Raw genomic sequence first — 21,993 nt, 5'->3', positions numbered from 1 at the left:
AGTTGTGCAAAAAACCATCATTGACTCCCTGCACAAGGTGGGTAAGACACAAAAAGCGATAGCAAAAGAAGCTGGGTGTTCTCAGAGTGCTGTCTCAGAGCACATTAATGGACAGTTAAGTGGAAGGCAGAAGTGTGGAAGAAAACGGTGTACAAGCCAGAGGGATGACTGCAGCCTGGAGAAGATGGTCAGGAAAGGGCCATTCAAAAGTGTGGGGGAACTTTATAAGGAGTGGACTCAGGCTGGAGTTGCTGCTTCAAGAGAAACGACACGCAGGCGGATGCTGGACATGAGCTTCAAATGTCAAATTCCTGTTGTCAAGCTGCTCCTCATGAGCAAGCAACGTCAGAGGCTCCTTAGCTGGGCTAGAGAAAAGAAAGACTGGACTGTTGCCCAGTGGTCCAAAGTCCTCTTTTCTGATGAGAGCAAGTTTTGCATCTCATTTGGCAACAAAGATCCCAGAGTCTGGAGGAAGACCGGAGAGGCGCAAAATGGAAGATGCATGAAGTCCAGTGTTAAGTTTCCCCAGGCTGTGATGACTTGGGGATCCATGTCAGCTGCTGGTGTTGGTCCTCTGTGCTTTATCAAGTCCAGCATAAACGCAGCCGTCTACCAGGACATTTTAGAGCACTTCATGCTTGCTTCAGCAGACCAGCTTTATGGGGATGCACACTTCATCTTCCAGCAGGACTTGGCACCTGCCCACACTGCCAAAAGTACAAAATCTTGGTTCAACAATCATGGGATTACTGTGCTTGATTGGCCTACAAACCCCAAAGAAAACCTGTAGGGCATTGCCAAGAGAAAACTGAACGGGAAGAGACCAAATAATAAAGAAGAGCTCAAGGCCGTGATTGATGCATGTTGGTCTTCCATAACACGAGATATGAGATATGCCATAAGCTGGTAGCATCCATGCCACGCCGGATCAAGGCATTAAGTCATTCGTGCAAAAGGGGCCCCAACCAAGTACTAAGTACAGATGCAAGATTTTACTTTCAGAGGCCTTTTTGTATTTTAAATCCTTTTTTCAAGCAATATTCTAATTTTCTAAATTTTTGAATTTGAGTTTTTCTGAAGTTGCAAGTCCTAATCAGCAAAATCAAAATTGATTTGCATACTATTTGTCTATATAATATGCAAATTTCACGTTTTTAAAGTTGAGTTACAGAAATACATGCACTTTTTCAGGATATTCTAATTTTCCGAGTAGTACCTGTATATAAGAAGAAAAGCAGAAACTCCCAAAAATGTCTTGAGCCGGTCTGTGGGATTTGAATTGGACACACATACACACACACACTCAGGAATAAGTTGTGGAATTCCTCTTGTGTGTTTCCTGCTTCTTGTTCCCATAGAGACAAACAACATTATGGATGGCCACACTTATGAGCACAAGTGCACATTCACAGTAACAGTAGCAACCTTTGTGACCTCATGCTAAAGCGTACGTGCATACACACACTCAAGCCAAATATTCATAAATGCATTCATTTCCTGGACTATGTAAGTGCTGCAGTATGTGCTTTCTGTGGAAAAATTCTCTTTATTGTGTAACAGACATGACGTCATCTGTCGCCACCCAACAATCCTAAACACAACCCTGTAGTTCACACACACACACACACACACAGATTCACACCTAAATAAATTGTATTTGTGTGCACTCAAACACATTCATAAGCACATCTGTCAAGACAACATACATGTTACCAAACTTGGACTGCTAATAACTTGAGTGCTGTTATAATTAATGTTGTCTGTCACTGGAGAGGGTTCTGCACTTTATCACAATGTGTGTGTGTGTGTGTGTGTGTGTGTGTGTGTGTGTGTGTGTGTGCGCGTGTGTGTGTGCGTGTGTGTGTTGGTGGGTGGTGTATATCCATGTGCAAGAGCAACAAAGACACTGCAGTAAAAATGCATGTTCAATTACATGCTATATGTATTCTTTGGGAACTTTATGACTTGATTTTCTGACTATAACAAGGTTGTTACCAGTTTTAGCTATGCAACTATTTTTATTTTTAAAAATAACATTTCAATTGCTGACTCAGATGAAACAACTAAACTTAATTGGCATAAATGTTTCACAAAATAAGACAGCAGACAACATCTTTTTGATCGCTTCATGGTTTTCTTCCCAACCTCTGGTTAATCAATAGTTGACTTATCAGGATTGGGAGGTAACAGAATAGCATTTTATGATTCATGAATAATATTAGCAGGCTTGTATTTACTTTTGGATTAAGAGTTGTGGGTTTTAGAACTGGTCAAGCATTTTATAATGGACGGGGACTGTGCGTACACCAGAGATTTTCAAACTGAAGTCCTCTATAAAGAAATTAATTTCAGTTTGTTTATTTATCCATTTTATTCAGTTCAATGTTCAATTCAATAATTTTGTTTTTTGAGGGTTTTTTTTTTGTTTGTTTGAGATGAAGCAACCTCTGAATTGGCATTCATCACCATTCAATTAGGACATATAGCAATGAATGTATACGAGGGTCCAGTCAGATATTGTCTCTTCATTTAAAAGACCCTGATTCAAGCAGTGGTCACAAGTGATATTCATACATTCATGTGAAACAGGTGGAGGTTTGGTGGCGTAGGGATGACTCGCAGGGCTGGTTGGTGTCGTGCTGTAGCTGGCGAGCTAACTGTCTAATTTAGTTAGGTCACTAAAGTGAACAGTAAGTTCACAGAGTTTATTTATGAATTTGTGCCACTAACTCCTCTCACTAACAGTGTTAACACTCTAATTAGCATTATATTCGTTTTTTCATAGAAATTGTCCGAAAACATTTGCAACTGGAAATGAAGCAAGTTGCAAACTGAAGGAGTCACAGGTCAAAAAGTTTGGGAACCACACACTCGTCTTTTCTGTTTCATTTTTAAATTCTATTCGAAATCAGTGACTTTTATCAAGACCAGTTAGAGTTACAGCTGGTTATGTTATTAATATTGTGGTGGAGTAAAAATAATGAGTAATGTATTACTATATTAGCGCACAGTGCAATAAGAGCCTTTGAAAGAGTCATGTTACAACTTTTCCTCAGGAGATCAGTTGAAACAACAACCTTCAAGTACTCTGTGACGAGAGATACTGATGCTATTGATGTACAAGAAAGGATGATGGGAAACTGTGAACTTTGTTATAAAAGCAAAAGACAAGAGAATTTACTTTCGAACAAGTGTTTGATCTACAAAAAGAAAGAAGCACACCTAAATCCAAACACAAGCATATTTCTATTCACAGCATCATCTGCCAAGAAACGTTGAAAGAAAGTTGAACATTCTCAACTTGAATTTCCTTCAATTCAATTATATACTGTCAGCCAAACAACATGAAGGTAAGAGACAAACAGACACACACAATCTTACCAGATAAGCAAACAGTATAGGAGAACGGATGATCCACCAATATCCCATGTTAATATTCCTCTCCCAGCACCTACACACACACACACATTTTACATGGTGACTTATTGTATTTATCATTATGATTCTGATGTTCTCACTGTATCCAAAAAGCCATCATATATCCATACACTATAGCATAAATTCTTACAGATGAAAGCTGTTACATCTAAAGCGCCTTTCATTTGATGTGACGATATTATGAAAAGAGACTTACTCCACGTTCTCATACAGATATTTCACTGTGATCCAAGGCAACACGAATATGAGTGGTGCACCTGAGAACGACACAGTGAACAGACTTTTGATGAGTTAACAAACAGATTCACACTTTCAAGCTGTTGAGACTGGCGATATTTTGCCAGATTAGTGTGACATCATAGATGTGATTCATGTGGTCATTCACCCAAAAGATTAATTTTTAGCACACACAACTGATGTGTATGACAAATTATAGTTTGCGCTATATTTATTCTTTAACCCAGTTATCTCGGTGCATGATTTTATTACCCATGATACAACATGAAACATTGTGATTATTATTTTTGATCACAAGTTTAAAATCTCATTATCTGAATACAAATATTTCTACTCTCCTCTTACCCGGTAAAGACTTGAAAATAAAATACAGTATGAAAACATCTGCCTGTCTGATTAAACTAAAATCTAATCTGGTCATAAACCTGGTCTCTCTTTCAGACATTATTTGTCCTGTCAGGCTACAAATTCCCAAACATAAAATGCACAACGCAGTTACTATTGTGGTGAGATTTGTTAACTCTGCTCAGTGAGGATTTACATTCAGCATGATATTCAACATATACTATACAATGAAATGGTTATTTCAGGTTGGAAACGTAATCACAAAGTCATTATTTATTATTAAGGTAATTAAGTTGTAACCTCTGGAAAACAAGTCAAATGATCAACAGAAGTTTCTCTGGGCTTATGAATGTTTATAGTACATAACATGAGGAAGTAACACATAGATAGTAGATAGATCAGTTTGTCTTCACTTTAAAGTGATTTTACACATTAAATCGTGTTCACTGAATAGTGAAAAATGCAAAAATCTATATTGTTTGACAACAAAGAAGATCGCTAGTTTTGCTGCATTTATTTTGAAAAAAGAGTTTATTTTGTTGATGTGTAAATAAACTTGCCACAATGACGCAGGCCAGCACCATCTCTCACCTTCCCTTCTCTGATCACCCATCTATACACAATCGTCTCATTGTGTTTGCTTGTGTACTCACCCTGTGTTGTCATTTCAAAGCCATACCACAGTCAAGTCATACCACACCGGTCCACTACATACCCTCAGAGATCTTTAACATTATACTGAATAATCTAAATAATCACCATGTGCACACAGCTGCTCTGTATTTACTTTTTAGTCTGTTTACATACTTGTTAATCATTCCTGCACCTTACTGACTTCCTCTTGTTTACGATTACCCATTACTTTCTGTTAATGCCTGCTTGGCAGAGCCTGTTTGCAACCACTGATCTATCTGAACACTCAACACACAAACACTTTTGGGTCCTGTTTACTCTCCTCACCAAACTCACCGATATCAGTCTACTGGAAAAGAAGTAGAAATACAACTTTGCACATTCTGAGTTGCTGTGTAACAATTGTAGTTCTTACCCCAGCCAATGGCGAGGTAAATGTAGAAGTACTTCTTCTCGCTGAACACAGTGATGACGAGCAGGCTGTGCAGGTAGATGCCCTCCACCAGCAGCCAATAGTTGTTGGCCATCACGCTGTACTGCATCATCACCATGGCACCACGGCACCACGTCACCGCCTGATGCACAACAGAGAGTGGTGGGGATACAGACAATGAGTCAAGGTGACCCCTTCTTTGATTGTACAACCGTATTCACAAATACTCTCTTCAGCTTAGTTGAATTAACTCTGAGTCAGACTGCGGCAGAATACAACCCTCAAATCTTGAATCATAAGAACAGCAGTTTAGAGGTCAAGGATTGCTGACCTGCACACTGCCTGTTTGATTCTGGCATCTACACAGATTTGTCTCTTTGTTCACACTCCTTCACAGCAATTCAAGTTACAGCATGAACATAAATAATGAATTTGCTTTTTGCTTATGCTTAATGTGGATTAACACGGACGCAATGCCATTTGTATCATTGCAAAACCAACTGATCTCGTCACATATTCTGAATGTGAACTTCACCTTCACCTTCAGACATTACACAGCCAGCAAATGTAAAAGCAACTGCTACAGACTTTCTTTCCTTTCAACATACAACCAGCTCAGTTCATACCTTTGTATTTAATATATATATATATTATAAATAATGTTTTTATGACCTTATTCCTCTTTTGAAATGTCTATGTATCTTTTTTCTCACAAGGCATGCAATATTTAGTAAATATTCTTATTCATCTTTTATTATTATCCGTTACTTTCGTTGTATGTATTTATTGTCTTTGGTGTACTTTGGGGACAGTAGAGTATTTCTAATCCAATTTCATCTTTAAAGTTCAAAAAGTTTTTAAGTAACTTTGGATGTCTTCTTAAGAACAATTTTTGGGATGTCAAAAATTGATTGTAGCACAACCTTTATTATCTTTATAATGCACTCTGTATTTACAACCTATGATCAAGTTCATATACTGCAGTATCAAATAACTATGTATGGGCACTATGAGCTTGTGTCTCCTCTTGACACACAGTCACTTTGATATTTCTTTATTATTTTAAGGTCTTTCCATTTCATTAATCAAGTGGTTATAGCTGTTAGATGGAACATAAAATGAAAAATGTCTACAGTGATCAAAGGGGAAGATGATGTTGGCGTGGTGTGTTGGCTCTGACCGGTATGTTAACCCAGCCTTGTGTCTGGGTGTCACTGCTGCTTCTGGTGTCCAGTGTGAGGGTCAGCAGGGCGTCTTTAACCAGGATGGACACGGCTCTCAGGATGAACGAGGCAAACAGGTTCATGTGGATGTTGTTCCTCATACAGTGGAGCTTCCTGGTGTGGAGGTAACAGTGACTGACAGCTTTAGACTTTTACATGTTGTGTTCACTACGCATGCATGAAATTATTTTGCTGATTCTTCTTTGCATCCTTTATCACTTTCCACTTCTTTATATTGTTTTCATCTCCATTTTCTTATTCCTTTCTTTACATTACAGCCACACTTCCTTCCTTGTTTCTTTTTTTACTTCCTTTCTCCTGCCCTGTTTTTTCCTGACTTGGTTCCCAACCAGCAACCTCTGTGGCTGTGAAGTGAAGCAAATGTGGAAGTGCAAATAACTGCAGTTTCCTGAATGGCCACTTGAGGCTGGCTACAGAAGGTGTCAGTCTCCATCAGTCTCCATATTGCAACATGGCTAATTTTCCATTAATGACAACTGCACTGAGTAACTCATCCATTCAAATTATATTAAGGCTTAAGGTTATGCAAAATTAACAGAGTGGCCGCTTTGAATAATAAGTGGGTGTCGTTCGGGTAGTTTGCTTGAGCACCCAGGCTTCATTCAGCCTGCTTCTGGTCCACAGACGATCCCCGTCTTTGCCCTTTTTTTTTAATTAGCCAAGAGGTGACAGAGGCATGGCTGCCAGAATGCCAACGCCCAGAGCCACCACCCACTGAGATTCAAAATGGCTCTTCAGAAACCTGTGGGTGATGTCCTGGTTATGACATCCATGTTTATACTGTCTATGTTGGTTCACTCCTCCCCTTTTTATTTTTGTTCTTCTATCCATTTTCACCCTTTTTCATTTATTGCTTCATCTTTTCCCTTCATCCCCTTCTCTCCATTCTTTCCTTTCTTCTTGGTTTCCACTTCCCCCTTCTTCTTTGTTCATCACCTCCTTTACAATAATAAATGTATACTTATACATGTTGTACCTGAAGGTGATGAGGATTCCCAGGGCCAGTAGCAGAGCTCCAAGGGAGAGCGAGTAGCCCACTGTATACATGATCCGTAACTGACTGAGGATGCGACCATACTGATGCTGCAGGACCAATAGGAGAGACAGAGTCGGTTACCACACACACACATGCGCACACAACTACAGAGAAAGAGAGGGAGAGTAGATTAAATTTAGGTCCTTTTTGAGCAGATGGGAGGATTTTCACACAGCCGAGTCATATCAGATCGTGTCAAATCAGTCGTGGTCACAATATCATCAAACCATCTGCCACTGCAAGCAGCATCAAACATGCTAACAATTACTTCACAAGGCACACCTGATCTCCCCGCATACCCACACACCCACACATGCACAGAAACAAACACTGCAATGTATAGGCTACACACACCTCACCAGGGTCGTCCTCACATTCGCTGGTATTTTTTTCCTCCCATTGACCATCTTCATTGCAGACTCTGTAGACCAGACCCTGCTGAACTGTTCACACAGAGACACACAATATGAGATTTTATATTAGGATAGCATGTGTACCTCAACAATTAAATAAGTTAAATGCCCAAGCAACAAAATATAATATATAGCAGATTCCTAGATCCCAAGTTTCATTTGTCTGAGTCCAAAATCCAATCCAAAGATTTTCATTAAACATTTTAAGACAGCAAAAAGCAGGAAGAGGTGGTGTAGGGTTATTTCACACGCACTGCAATGTGTAACTGCCATTCCACACATAGACAAGCTCACTTTCACACCATTTACAGCCTCCAAACCACCTGAAAGACCAAGCTCCACAGGACAGGTGAGCTGCTCCCACAGACACAGTGTTAAGTCTTAACAGGTTGGCAGTACAGTGATAGCTGACTAACTTGACCTTCACACTGCCACAAGCACTCTTTGAAAACACTGTGTACACAACAGCATGCCGATTTCTTTATTATCTTCATTTCAAATTAATGACAAGGACGTGCGATGAGCTGTGTTGCCATTATTTTGCATTTTTCATTCACTCCACAGGAGGATTTTGAATGAAAGCAATGTGAAGAACTCTTTCTCACATCTTGTCCCTGGTTTGGCGCTCCATCATTGTGTTTCTCAAACAAACAGACGGTAGTACTTCAACTTCAAGTTTGACAAAACTATCGGGCAGTTTAATAACATAATTTTAGTGTTTCTGAAAATTATGCTTGAATAGCTCTGTCCACAGAAAAATACCAGGTTGTTGGATCTCAGATGCTTGCATACAGGCAATGATGTGACACATTACCGCCAAACGTCTGTTCACTGTGTTTTGCTGCTGTGGCGAGTGAATTTCCCCGTTGTGGGATCAATAAAGTACACTGAACAAAAATATAAATGCAACACTTTTGTTTTTGCTCAAATTTTTCATGAGATGAAGATATAAAACATTTTCTATATACACAAAACAACCATTTCTCTCAAATATCGTTTACAAATCTGTGTAAATCTGTGATAGTGAGCACTTCTCCTTTGCCGAGATAATCCATCCCACCTGACAGGTGTGGCATATCTATCTATCTATCTATCTATCTATCTATCTATCTATCTATCTATCGTTCAAGTAGCAACAGCTGGTGGAAAATGTCTTGACAAAAAGAAGAAAAAGTAGCAACAGCTGGTGGAAAATGTCTTGACAAAAAGAAGAAAAGAGGACACAGATTGTGGGCGTTTCCAAGAAAGATGAACCAGTTCCTATTTATTCACTGAGGGAAATGAATGTGTGTTCACAGCACCTTTCAGTGCTCAAAGAATATATGTCACTATCAGACTAATCATCAACAAAAAATACAAGAACTTGCAAAGACAAGAGAACAGTGAAGATAAATGAATCGTTGCAGGTTTTAGGAAACAGTCGGTCTGTTTTAATGATAGACAGAAGATCGGCGATGCAGCTGTGAAAGCCAGCTTCCTGCCAACATCAGCCTGATGAGAAACTCTGTGGCAGATCAAAGTAAAGCACAAAGTAAAGTCATTTGTCAGTAATGTTGTTTAACTAGCCATATGCATTTGTGGTATTGATGAGACTTTGGCTATCAGAGAGGAGTTCCTTGAGTTGGTGCCGATGACAAAAAGTGAATGCCTCGACATAGCTGCATGTTATCATCTGATGATGTTGAGTTTGAGTTTATTTTGTCACACATTGTTCTTTGATCACGACAGACATTTTGACACTTGAAGCAGCCTTAATAGATTTTTGGGCCACTTTGAAGCAGCACAACAAGCTCTGAACACAACACTGATACCTCCGTTTCCTATTTACATATCAAGCAGACACAGAGCATCAATAGCATACATTTAGAGTCACGGTTCTGGCCACCTGGCGAATGTAAGTCCAATACTCTCTCATTTTAGCTCTGTTTTGGTCTCCTCCAACTCCTGTGGAAATATCTGGCTGTTCACTAGCTAGTCATCACTCTGCATTTTGGTGCTAAGCAGGTTCTGCAGAGGCAGTTTATCAGTGCTTGGCTGTCTGCTCTGACTGGAAATTATGAGAGATGTAAGAACCAACTCATTAAAGTTGTGGCTTCAAAAACAACCAGCTGAAAAACACTGACAAACATTTGCTGCACTTAGCTGAGGGCAATTAGGCACTGGTTGATAATTCTGCATCTTCTTTTCTGTAAGTTTGTCAGTCCGAAGCCTCTATTGTTAATATAAAAAAATCTATTTATTAATTAAATGCTTGTATTTGTTAAATAATTATGCAAATCGACAGTCACAGTACTCATTTCTCTTGCTTTTATTATATGCTGTCTTACTTCTGTTACGGCCGCCACCGTTTCACCCCATTAGGTCTATCCCAGTAGGTAAATAGAGGTGTGCCGGGGCCGTTACCGGATTGGTTCCTGGAAACCCAGAGGACTGGGATTGGTGCGACGCCCTCTGCATCCTCTCCCGGCCTAGCCAATCCGCTGTGTCCAATTGTCCGTGGCGGCTTTGTGTGTGTGTGTTTTTCAAAAGCTTGCCTTGTATTTTGTGTCTAGAAAAGGTTGGTGTCGGAAGTTTTGGGATTGGGCAGAATTTAGTTTTGATTTCCACTGATTACTCATGAAGAGATTTTCTGTTAGATTTACTAGATTAAGGGGTGCTGTTTTTGATGTTTTTTGTTATTGATAACGATAGGTTAAATAGTGAGGTTTTTGTTTATGGTTTTCTCCTGTGGTTTAGTAAGGTATAGGCTCTGTTAGAGTTCTCTTTTTGTTATATTTGTTTGTTATTTTAAACAGCACTCGTGTGCCCGTTCTGTTCCCTTTTCCCTCACGTCCTTTTGTTAAATTAAGATAAATAAACGGACAAGCCTAGAGCAAGTGTCATTTTTCCTCCTTATTTCTTATCTCATTCAATGTTACGGCTCACATACCGAGCCGGGTCGTAACATAAATAGGGGCTCGTCCAGGATCAGAAATAATCGTAAATTGATACTGCAATAGGTTTGTTTTTGTTTGGTTAATTGCGAACTGTCCTCTTTAGTGAGTGCTGTTGGCGGCTGAGCACCATGGCAGGCAAATTTAGTTTGGAAGCGTTTTTGGTGCATCCTACAGTTGAACAAATACATGGCTGTAGGAAGGATGAATTAGCAGAAATAGCTGTTCACTTCAACGTCCCTATTACCAAAGCCATGTTGAAAAAAGAAATTAAAGAGTGGCTGATGAGTGGATTGGTGGAACAGGAAGTGATTGCCTTGACTGAGCAGGTGAGGTCTGTGTTTCATCCCGGTTCCTCTGCAGAAGCAGAGAGTGAACACCGTGCTGGAACTGTGTAGATGTGTAGATCATACACCTCACATATACTGTGCACACACACTCACACTGACCTTTCCGGTACCATGGCAGGAACCATGGACAGGAGACATTGACAGTGGTTCCTGGAAGTCCATCAGGCCAGCAAACATACAGGTCAAAGGTCCTGTTACACACCAGCCCTGCAGAAGAAAGGTGATCTATTAACTCCTTTTGACACACACCACGTCAGGCTTACTTCATTCTCCAGTGTGCATTTTATTCAGACATGACCTCATGCTGGATGGAGAGGGCCTGACCTGTGGCAGGGGGCGTGGCGGTAAGGTAGTCCAGGCATTGGTTTTCGTAGCTGCTCCACTGCTCCTTCACAAGCTCCAGGGAGTTAGTCGAGGAGACCTGCAGGAAAAGGGAACTTCCTAAAGCTTCATATCAAGTTTCAGCAATTAACAGTCAGTCAGAGACGGAGTGCAGTGGATCAAAGCGACGTCTCTGTGTGGGTGTGCGAAAAAGAGATAGAGGCTGTGAACGTACCTTTGTGCAGCTGCAGAGCGTAAGCAAGGCCAAGAGGAGACACACCTGGGACATCCCACTGCTGCTGGGAGGATGGGGGTCAGTGGGGACCAGAACACATAAGAGGCCTGACACATGAGGCGGTCTCGGCCCTATCTCGCCGTGTGGCCTGCAGATAAGATATGGAGAAGGTTGTTAGTTGGAAGAGCAGGTGTGAGTGTGTGTGGCTGTTTTTAAGTGAAACCCAAAAGGGAAATGGAGTGAAACAATGAAGATACAGGGAATCAATGAACAGAAAGAACAAGCAACAATCAGTGATATACTGACTAGCAAATTTTCTGCTGTAAATATAAGACCATCTATTAAGCAACACAAAACTTTCTTTTTATACAAATTTCTCAAAACAAAATTCCCAAATTGCTGCACATATGCATTGTTCGTGATAGTCTCAACACATGAATGGAGAACAGGATTGGACAGCAGCTGTGTCAGAGGAAAAGATGAGGGAGGACACGCTACACTTACCCTCACATCTAGAACTGTCAAAACTGTAAAAAGCCTGAATTTTGTGAGTGTGTGTTGATTTTTTTTATGTCAGGTGCATTTCCTGCAGCATCAGTTGACCGTCTTCACCCACGAAGTTGGAGAACAAAACGAAATCTGAAACGTTTCTGCAAAAAACACCTTGACGATGGAAACATTTTTGGCTAAAACGTTTCAAATTCCATTCTGTTCCAGTCTCTGTGCTTCTGTTGACGAGGCTGTGTGTGTTTGTTTGTGTGCGTCGTATGTGTGTGTGTGTGTTTGTCTGACAGATATCCAGACCAAACATCCGTAACCTGTCATGTCATCACAGCATAAAGATTAGCATTTTCATTTTAAAAGGACAACAGAGCAAGTAACAATAAGGTGAGCTGCTGCTGTGTTGTTGTCCTGCCATATACCTTTTATCTTGTGCTGTGTTACAGTAATAACCTTCCTTTTTGCGACCACATGCAGCTCTTATCGACTGAGCAGCAAAGCCAGTGAGACAGTTTACAGGCTTCTACATGTTATCCACATGTTTGGTGATTTATAATGTAATACACTGAGGGATTTTTTTGTGAATGATATAGCTTATCATATGAATTATGAATTATACGATGGAGCTTTATTGAGGCAGCGCTAGGCTAAGGCAACTCTATCAAACAACTGCTTAAACCAACCAGGCACACTGTTGGATACCATCCTATTGCAGTAAATATTTACTATACCACCAAATGTGTATTATCCCGCAGCTAAAACTACAATGCCCAGCTAAGCATTTTTTTTTTAATTGCTGGTATCTAACTGCTGGTAAGTGAATAGAAGTCATTTAAAGACTCAAGGGTCAATTATCAGTCTGTCATATACATATGAACTATGCAGCCTTATAAATAAAATCAATTTTACGTTGGGTCATTTTTCAGCCAACATGTATTTTTGGTTCAATATGATCTTTGTAATGTGCAGTTAATGTAATTTCATCTCCTAATCCCCCTGATATGCACAGCCACATAGAGATTTACTTGATTTTCATGGATAGCTGGCTATACGAGTGCAAGCATTTGTGTGTCTGTGTGTGTGTGTGTGTGTGTGTGTGTGTGTGTGTTCGTGTGCACATGTGTGCTACTACTGGTCAGCTAGCGTCTGCGTGTCTGTTTTCACACAAGGAGAGGGCAGCGCATTATCACAGGATAGTCTCAAACTGATGAGCCTTATTGACCTTCCAAGCAGGTTTCACATTACATACTCACACACACACACACACAAACCAGTATGTTGTGGAATGAGAATATCCTAATGCCTTTTCCAGCCTCTGTTTTTAAAATATACTGGTTGCAATGTAGTTTGAGGAGTTCTTATTTTGTAGACGCAGGCTAGATACAATGTTACATAAATGCAAGTTGTTGTCAGGACTGCACAACCATCAGAATAGACTAGTGTTTAGTGCAGACTACCTTTGCAAGAAAGCATGATCTGTTACTGTAGGGAGTAACTGTGAATTTGGACAATGGTGGGTTTCTGTTGACTGTATTTTCTATTTATCTGACATCTGTGCCGAGGAGCATGATTACAACTTGTTTAGACTGAAACATTTGGTTTAGAATAATCATGGTTAAATGATCATTTGGTTAAGGTAAGGGATCAATTTTAACTTGGGGAAGAGACAAGAATACTGCCATTGAATTACAGTATGTGTGGCATGCATGATATTTTCAAAAGTCTTAGGGTTGACATGGCCATTTTTTTAGGCCACTAATCAAATCCTGCTGTTTTTCGGTGAATATGTTAAAATCTTTCTGCTAAATGGCTTTCTGTCAATGAACTAAAAAACCATCACTCTCTTATAATCATATGATGAATACAGAGTTGTGCGTGTTATAAAGAAGCAAGACAAAGCGAGGGATGGAAAGCGAGAAAACATCTACAGAACCATGCCAAGTGATTTGTATGAGCACAATCAGCTCATATGAGTCACAGCAATTACTTCGCAATGCTCCCGAATAATGCGCTGTTCATGCAAATCTGCATGCATATGTCTCGCGTGTGTATGATCACTGTAACAGCTACATGTCCCATGGGATATTTGATTAAACCAGTATTTGCATTGTTCATTTACCCTATTCTCCCTTGCATACAAAAGCACACATTCACACACGTAGACATGTTTTTTTTCCCTTCTGTCTCTGGGCAAGAAAGAAGTGGAAGTGAAAAAGATCATCACAGTCTTTGCATATTTAGCTCAAAATGCAAATGATCAACAGATGAAGCCACAGAAGCCTCTCGCTTTTGACAACAATACTACACTTTATCTTTTGACTCATTAACACCCTGAAGAATCCATAAAAGACATCACTGTTTCATTTGTCATCCCCCTCACAAGCTCAGTGAGTAGCTCCTTTCATTTTCTTCCTCCATCGATATCTGTGTGTTAGACGTAAGGCCATGCCTCTCGCCTCCCACACATTTCCATTTAAGTGCACAATGTGTCACAGAGCAGGAAGAGAGTCAGGAGGGAGTAGAGTGGGAATGTGTAACAGCAAATCTGAGAAAATGTACATCTCGCTCATCAAGGACATTGTCCTCAAACAAACTAAAGATCTGTAATGACACGTATCAGAAAAATAGAGCTTTCCCCATTATTTTTAAGGTTATACATACATACATATCTGTGCTACTATACGAGCACCTCCCAATTATGTTGTTTAAATTAATAAGCTTTCTCTATGTGATGAGGAGCGGGCAATGAGTATGAAGAGTATGTGGGTGGTAACAGAGACAGGAGTGCAGTGGCTGTAATGGAGCTAAACAGAGTAATTATGTTGTTTCTGCTTCGGTGAGCTGCTCTGCCCCACATGGACACCGAGAGCCAGCTTCTCAAAAGCGCCAATATTATTCCTCTGCGTGACTTTTCTCCTTTCTCTTTCATTATTTTATTATTTTTTTCCCTTTATTTTTACCACTTCTTTTATCCAGTGTAATTGACTTGTTGTTACTGATGTTTACTTTTTCATGGATATTTTCAAAAGGCTTTGAACTTTTTGAAGGTGTAACGTTGGAACAGTAGGAAGTGTCAGCACATTGAAAGTCTGTCTTGCAAATAAAGAAAGATATGGTGTGTATTGTTTGTTTAGCATGCAGCTATACAGGCACAGCATTAGTGAGCATTTTATTTCATAATGTTGTTCAATATTGGGTGATATTCTTCAGTAAGTCTCAAGACTGCAGTAATATTCCTTGGTTACGTTAAAGTAGTCTGGAGAAAATGCTGTGCTATTAAAGTGTACATTGCAGTAGTTTTAGTATATAAATGGGTTATCTGAATGGGTTAAAGCTGCATTTCATGTGTGATTTGTACTGTACCTGTAGCCTCACTGCCACCAGCATAGATATTACATACCAGTCCGATCTGATGACATAAATTTTGTTCACACTTCTTCAGACACACAATTTAATACAAACATTTATTTATTTATTTTTTTTTGTGGGTGCCCAATGTTTTCTGTGCACCTGCTATGTGTGTCTATGGGTCTATCTCAGTGTCCTGGGTCCAGCAGGTCCTATCAGGATCATGGATATTGTTTCATTATCTTTTTTTTTGTGTAAAAAAACAATAAAAAGCTACATCACTGATAGCCAATCTTTTTTTGGATTGTATAAAAACCAATGCGTTCCGCCACTTTTGACCTCCATATGGACTGTTTACCTGCATGCAACCAACACCAGACCTCCAGATGTGTCTCAGACAACAAACAGAAAGCAGAATGCTTCAGTTAAAATCTTGTCCCTTACCTATTTTCTGTATTCATGTGCAGATATCTGTTTAAAGCAATTAGTACAGAGCAGGTATCATCAGCGGCCGAGAAAGTACAACTACTGTAGGCCCCAGGGGGAAAAAAACATAATTCAGTCCCTGTCAGTTGAGTCACCACCTGCACCACCTAAAGCAAGTTACAATTTGTCACACAGTAGAGAAGTAAAGCTTGTTACACTATTCACAGCTGCGATACTTCCATTTCTGGCTGGCAGTTAGTTTGGCAACATATGCTGTGGCTATTCCCTGCATGTCTGTGCCAGTGGAGAGTTAGCGCATATCAAACTTGGGAAAGAACCAGTAAAAAGGAATTGTTAATTTGCTTCTGGCCAGTCATAATTAATTACATGTCTGAGGTTTCTAATAATCTAATTAAAGAAATTTAAAAAAAAGCTATTTTTAGTGTGGCCATGTAGTTACAGTGTTACCGTACAGTGCTGTGTACTATTCAACATTTAACCTCCTGTTTGACCACCATTCAGCTAGGGATGCTAAATCTAAGGTGGGAGCTGGAATTGAACTTCAAGTCACTGCAATATAAAACCAACAAAAAACATTAACAGCAGCATGTCTTTACAGAAACAGGGAGTTGCATGGTTATTCTGGATAACGCACTGATTTCACTGTCAGCAGTTTTCACTGAAACACAAAAGATCCGTACTGCTTTCCATGACAGCTGGTTTCACGCATCAGAGGGGCACATTGGTTTTTAATGGGCTTTAAGTCAGGAGAGCAAGGTGGCCAAGTCATCATTTAGCTATCTTTAAAACTTGTGCTTGCTGGCCAAGCAGTAAAACACTTGGATGCAAGTGAAGGAGTGGGAACATCACAGTTCTTGAGGTCCTTGAAGGCTGCAGACTTATTCTTTTAATATTGCTTTCAGAAATTTTGTGAGCCCATTTTCAAGCCCTCTGTAGTAGTAACAATCCCTAGTATGTGTGTGAGAGCATGCAGGCGTGTGACTGTGCGTTTACAGTGACAGAGGTGACCCACAAACTGCTCCTTCAGCAATAGTTATGCTTCATAAAGCGAGCAAGAGCCATATTTTATCTTATCCTCTGTCTCTTGTCCTCTCATCTTAAGTTCTCCTTGTCCTTCCCACACTTTTCTTTGTAACTCGCCAACTAGAAGCATACTGGCTTGTCAGAAGTGGGAAAAAAATGCCATCAGCCAAAACCTTGAGAGAACCCCATCCCATTTCCTTCGCTATTATTTCTACTGCTTTCTCAGGGGAGATTTGTCTGACCATCTTGTTTCCTGTCTGATTTGGTTCATATAGGAGGTCAGTGCAGTGGGAAACACGCAGTGATAGCAAATGAGAATCTGACAAACAAGCTTCAGTTGTATGCTTTCTGTCAGCACCTTAGATTGGACAGTAGCTGACACTCTGAAAGCACATAAGCACTAACGCTAAGGAACTCCGTGACCTGCAGTGACAGCTCTGTCCTTCATGGTTCTAATTAACATAGTGAAGATAGTTTGGCTCCAAGCACTGATGAAAATATCATACTCAAATCGTCTCCACTTCCACTTCCACTTCCACAGAAGACATCTGTGTTGGAAACAAGTTTGGATACTGCAGAGTCACTGGCAGATGGTCGGAGCGGCTTTGAGCTGATAGCCACATTCAGAATAAAATGAACTCATGGCAATGTTGCAACGGAAGGCAAGTGTCCAGCGGTGGGTGTTGATGAACCCAGCAGTGTCTAGATGCACATCGTAAAATTTGTGTGTGAACACGAGAAGTGTGCATACGAAGAGGAGGGATAGGGATAGAAAGAAGGAGAGCACATGGGAAGAAGGATTGGCCAGTACATACCATTCTCAGTGTCCCGTGGAGAATGCCAAAAGCCAGACCCTAAATCCTCAGCCATGCGCTCCCTGGACTCCTCCATAAAAATGCTTCACTTATACCACAGATATCCTGCTTTGTGTATATTCCCCTTTCAGCCTTGCATTGCTTTCGTACACACCCTCTCTACTATGGAAACATATGATACCACATTCCCCAGCCAATACACACATGCACACAAACACTACTTACACAACCAATAAGTAAAAAATATAAGACCTCATAAAATGTACTCTTAAGTTGACGCAGCTGGCTCAGGGGAAGAAAAGGTGCTAACATAAGAAGACGAAGAAAAAGATATACTTTATTAATCCCTCAATGGGGAAATTCTTTTTTCACTCTATTTTATTTTGACATGGCCCAGACACACACATGCAGTACAAGGTACAGGGGCATAGAAATGCAAATGTGGAGAGAGATGGTGGAGTGATGGGCAGCCCCCCTGAGAAGTGCCCAGCGAGCAGTTGGGGAGGATCGGTGCCTTGCTCAAGAGCACCTCAGCAGTGCCCAGGAGGTGAACTGGCCTCTCCAGCTACCAGGCCACCTTCCATATTTTTGGTCCATGTGGGACTTCAACCAGTCACCCTCTGGTTCCCAAGCCAAGTCCCTATGGACTGAGCTACTGCCATCCCCTAAGCCAATCAGACAAATACAAATAGACGTAATGCCCCCTTTCGACCAATCAGTGCCAGTTTCAAAAGCCAGAATGAAGCATGACGTAGTTTGACATTATGACATTCATCTTCTTAGATGAGAAGTAATTAGATAATAGATCGGTACTACACTGATATTTGTATAATAAATATATAGCTGCACCTAATTAGCTTAGCTTAACACACAGACTAGAAATAGTTGGAAACATCTAGGCTAGCTCTGTCCAAAGGGAAACAAAAATCTGCCTAGATGTACAAAGTAAGTGTAAGTCTAAGTGTGAAAAAGAAAATCTGAAACATCACTGCAACCAGCTGACAAATAGTCCTGCACATAATCTCGAGAATGTTAGTGAGGTTTAGGAAGTGCTGTGAGATGTATTTTGTTACCTTTGGAAGCTATCTATTTCCTTGCCTCTTCATATTTGTAGTGTGGACATGGGAGTAGTATCAATGTTCTTATTTCATTCATACCAAGGGAGTTGGGGTATTTTCCGAAACTATTTAGCAGTATCTGAGATATTGTACTTGACAGTGTAGGACAAGTTACATAAAAATGTTATCAATTACTCATTACCTCTCAAATCAAATCAAATCAAATCGAATTTGAGTTGTATAGCCCAAAGTCAAAAAGTACATTTGCCTCAGAGGGCTTTACAATCTGTACAGAGAGAGACACCCTCTGTCCTTAGACCCTCGGTTCGAGTGAGGAAAAACTTGCCCACAAAAAAACCTTTTAACAGGGGAAAAAGGTGGAAGAAACCTCAGGAAGAGCCACAGAAGAGAGATCCCTCAAAAAAAAAATGTATTTGTTAGATTATTTTCTCAAATAAGCATTGTTTAAAGTGCTTTCCAACAACTCTAAAGCCTCCACACCCAAATATAACTTTTTTTATTGCATGGAAAAACATGAAACAAGACAAGCCCACAGTTCAGAGATACTTCACTGACAATCACCAACACAGCTCTTCCGACTGATGCTGTGGCGTTCACAAATCCTCCAACTAAAGTGAACTAAATCCAGCTGACTCCTGATTTAAAGCGTACAGCTGGAGGCATTCTAAGTTAGTATCACTGGAGGGCATAATGCTCCTTTTTTGCCACCAATCCACACTTGCAGCCTCTAAACACATCCTGATCAAACTCTCTACTGCACACAGAGATAAAACTGATCACCAACTCAACCAGGCTCAACTAAGTAATGCGTGCTTGATAAATACTGGTAGGTGATATATACACAATCAGCACACGGATGTACAAAAGGACAGATGTCAATCCATAGTGTCTCCCACAACCTGATCACTGTGGGGAGAAATGTCACAAGTGAGTATGTTAGTGTTAGTGTGTATCATATCCAAACTAACCACCCAACCTTTCTGTCATGCTTTTGCTAGAGGCACATCTGATAAAAACATTCCCGACACACACCATCACACCTGTGACAGCCACAAACATGAGGGACACATGAGGTGTATTTCTGTCTCATGGACAGAAACACACATGAATGGTGCACAAAGCTACACATTATGGCTCTTTTTATGGGCTTGATAATGCACAGAAGGTAATGCTGCTGCATTTAAGGAAGGAAGTATTAAATATTAACAACCTTGCACCTTTGAAATTGTTATGTAGCTGTTCAGCTTCAACAGGTCACATGTGTATATGGACATGCAAGCATGTGTGCTGTTTAAAGGAATAGTTGAAGGCAATCATGGCACCCACATTGTGACCACAGTACATAAAAACACACACAAGATGATGGTGGGGGTAAAACACACAGCTATCAGGGTCCTTTTCCCAACAGACAGAACATTTTTCTTTATTCTGTTTTGAAATAAATACCTGACATGTTTTGGAGAAATCTATAATTTGGAAGTCACTGTGATATTGTCATTTCAAGTCTGTGCAATTTCAAAACTGAGGTGAAGAGATGATTTTTTTTTTTTTTAAACAACTAACAAGTTGTAAACTAGTTGAAAAACAGAGCACACAGCAGTCATAGAGCACAAAACGCCACCTGCATCATCCAATCAACCTGCTCAAAGTAAACTGGCCCATAACCCACGACGAACAGCAGAAAATAGCAGAAAATGTCACAATTTGGATAAAATAAGTCATTATCTCTCCTGAATGAAAACTGTATGCTGTTTACAAAGTCACTGCTATGTGTTCAACAGAAAAGCAGTTTGACATTGTCTTTCAGAGCTTCACATCCCTCCCTGCCTTAGCAACCTTGGCTGTTGTTAGATTTTAGCTAAAGCATTCAAACCCCAGGTGACATGACCGAAATGAACAAAACAAACTTTTACTTTTTTATTATTATTTAAAAAGCACTTTTTTTTAAAATGTGCTATTCAATTGTATTTGCATATATTGTTTGTATTGTCGGCCAGCAGAAGTCTCTATTTCATTCTTCACCAGCAGCAGAAAATTTCCACAACAATAACAAAATACATAATTCATCCATGAGCTCAAGAACAACACCAAGAAGCATTATCTCACTCTGACACAAAAAATTGTCTATTTCATTTGTCTGTGTTGGTTACAAAACACTGTTGTAAAAATAATTCCGTTTTAAGGAAAAGCTTTATGGAAAGTTGATGCTTCGGTATAAAATTATTGCTTGACTATGGTTTCAGGACCTTCATTATCACGGTTACAGTAATAACTACTAAGGTTGGAATGACAGTCACTAACATTGACTAGTAAAAGTAAATGGGAACTGGGCTGTTTGTAGTGTCCACTGTTGCTTACAACCATAACACTCTGAACAGGCCTGAACTCGGAGGCAAAGCCTCTTTGGAAACCTTTAACACGTGGCTCTAAAATAACATCATTGCACTTCCTCTTTCTTCCTCACTTCCGCTGAAGATAACAAGGTAAAGATCAACATATGTAAGTTTTGGACAGTCTTAGTTTAACACTGCGTAATATTTTATCTGAGCAGTACACATCTGATGGACAGAGATCCCATCACTTTGTTGGTGGTCAGTAGTCTTTACTCTTCTCAAACTTCAACACACTGATATAATTAGAACAGCTCAAATTGGTCTCTTACTGTTTGGTTGAATCTTTAAATCGTTCATACTGTAAGAAATCTGTGCTGAACTTTGACTGATTCTGGGACACAGGACTCTTGACAGTCAAGAAAAGTTATCTGCCCCAAATGAGTCTTTTCTGTCCATCACATCAAACTTTGTCTGTGTTTGTGATGGACATCCAGATATTCAAATGTTTATTTAGCTATCTAATAAAGCTCTATTTGATAATAGAGTACCCTCCATCCTCCACTACTATATATAGCAGTGAAGGATGGAGGGTACTCTGTTGCTTTCATCAAAAATAACTGATTTGTTGCACTTTTCTGTGACTTTATTTGATTTTTATTCACAGTACATGAAATGTTTTAGTCAAAACTGAAAAGAAAAGACAGTTTCTGATCCATTTGACTCTACTTCATCTAGAATAAATTGAAGAAACACATTGACAGTGTTGCTGTAATTAATTCTCTTTTTGTGAACAAAGTGAATAAAGCAAAGACCAAAGATGAAGTTTGGG

The 21,993-nt window shown here is 39.9% G+C and overlaps 1 protein-coding gene across 1 annotated transcript in view; it reads right to left on the bottom strand.

Moving 5' to 3' along the window:
* The window catches only part of gcgrb (glucagon receptor b), a 46,406-nt gene that overhangs the window by 4,148 nt on the left and 20,265 nt on the right, over positions 1-21,993 (bottom strand). The window contains exons 3-11 of the mRNA XM_027282363.1: positions 11,619-11,766; positions 11,387-11,483; positions 11,162-11,269; positions 7,721-7,809; positions 7,307-7,413; positions 6,267-6,423; positions 5,069-5,228; positions 3,635-3,695; positions 3,382-3,451 (exon numbers count right to left, since the gene is read on the bottom strand). Of these exons, the coding sequence (XP_027138164.1) occupies positions 3,382-3,451; positions 3,635-3,695; positions 5,069-5,228; positions 6,267-6,423; positions 7,307-7,413; positions 7,721-7,809; positions 11,162-11,269; positions 11,387-11,483; positions 11,619-11,672 (903 nt within the window). The 5' untranslated portion in view covers positions 11,673-11,766. The remainder of the gene's footprint in view (positions 1-3,381; positions 3,452-3,634; positions 3,696-5,068; positions 5,229-6,266; positions 6,424-7,306; positions 7,414-7,720; positions 7,810-11,161; positions 11,270-11,386; positions 11,484-11,618; positions 11,767-21,993) is intronic.

Source organism: Larimichthys crocea, chromosome X (genome assembly GCF_000972845.2).
Source record: "Larimichthys crocea isolate SSNF chromosome X, L_crocea_2.0, whole genome shotgun sequence".
Taxonomy (NCBI): domain Eukaryota; kingdom Metazoa; phylum Chordata; class Actinopteri; family Sciaenidae; genus Larimichthys; species Larimichthys crocea.
Note: the sequence above shows the minus strand (reverse complement) of the source record. Positions and strands in the feature narration are given on the sequence as shown.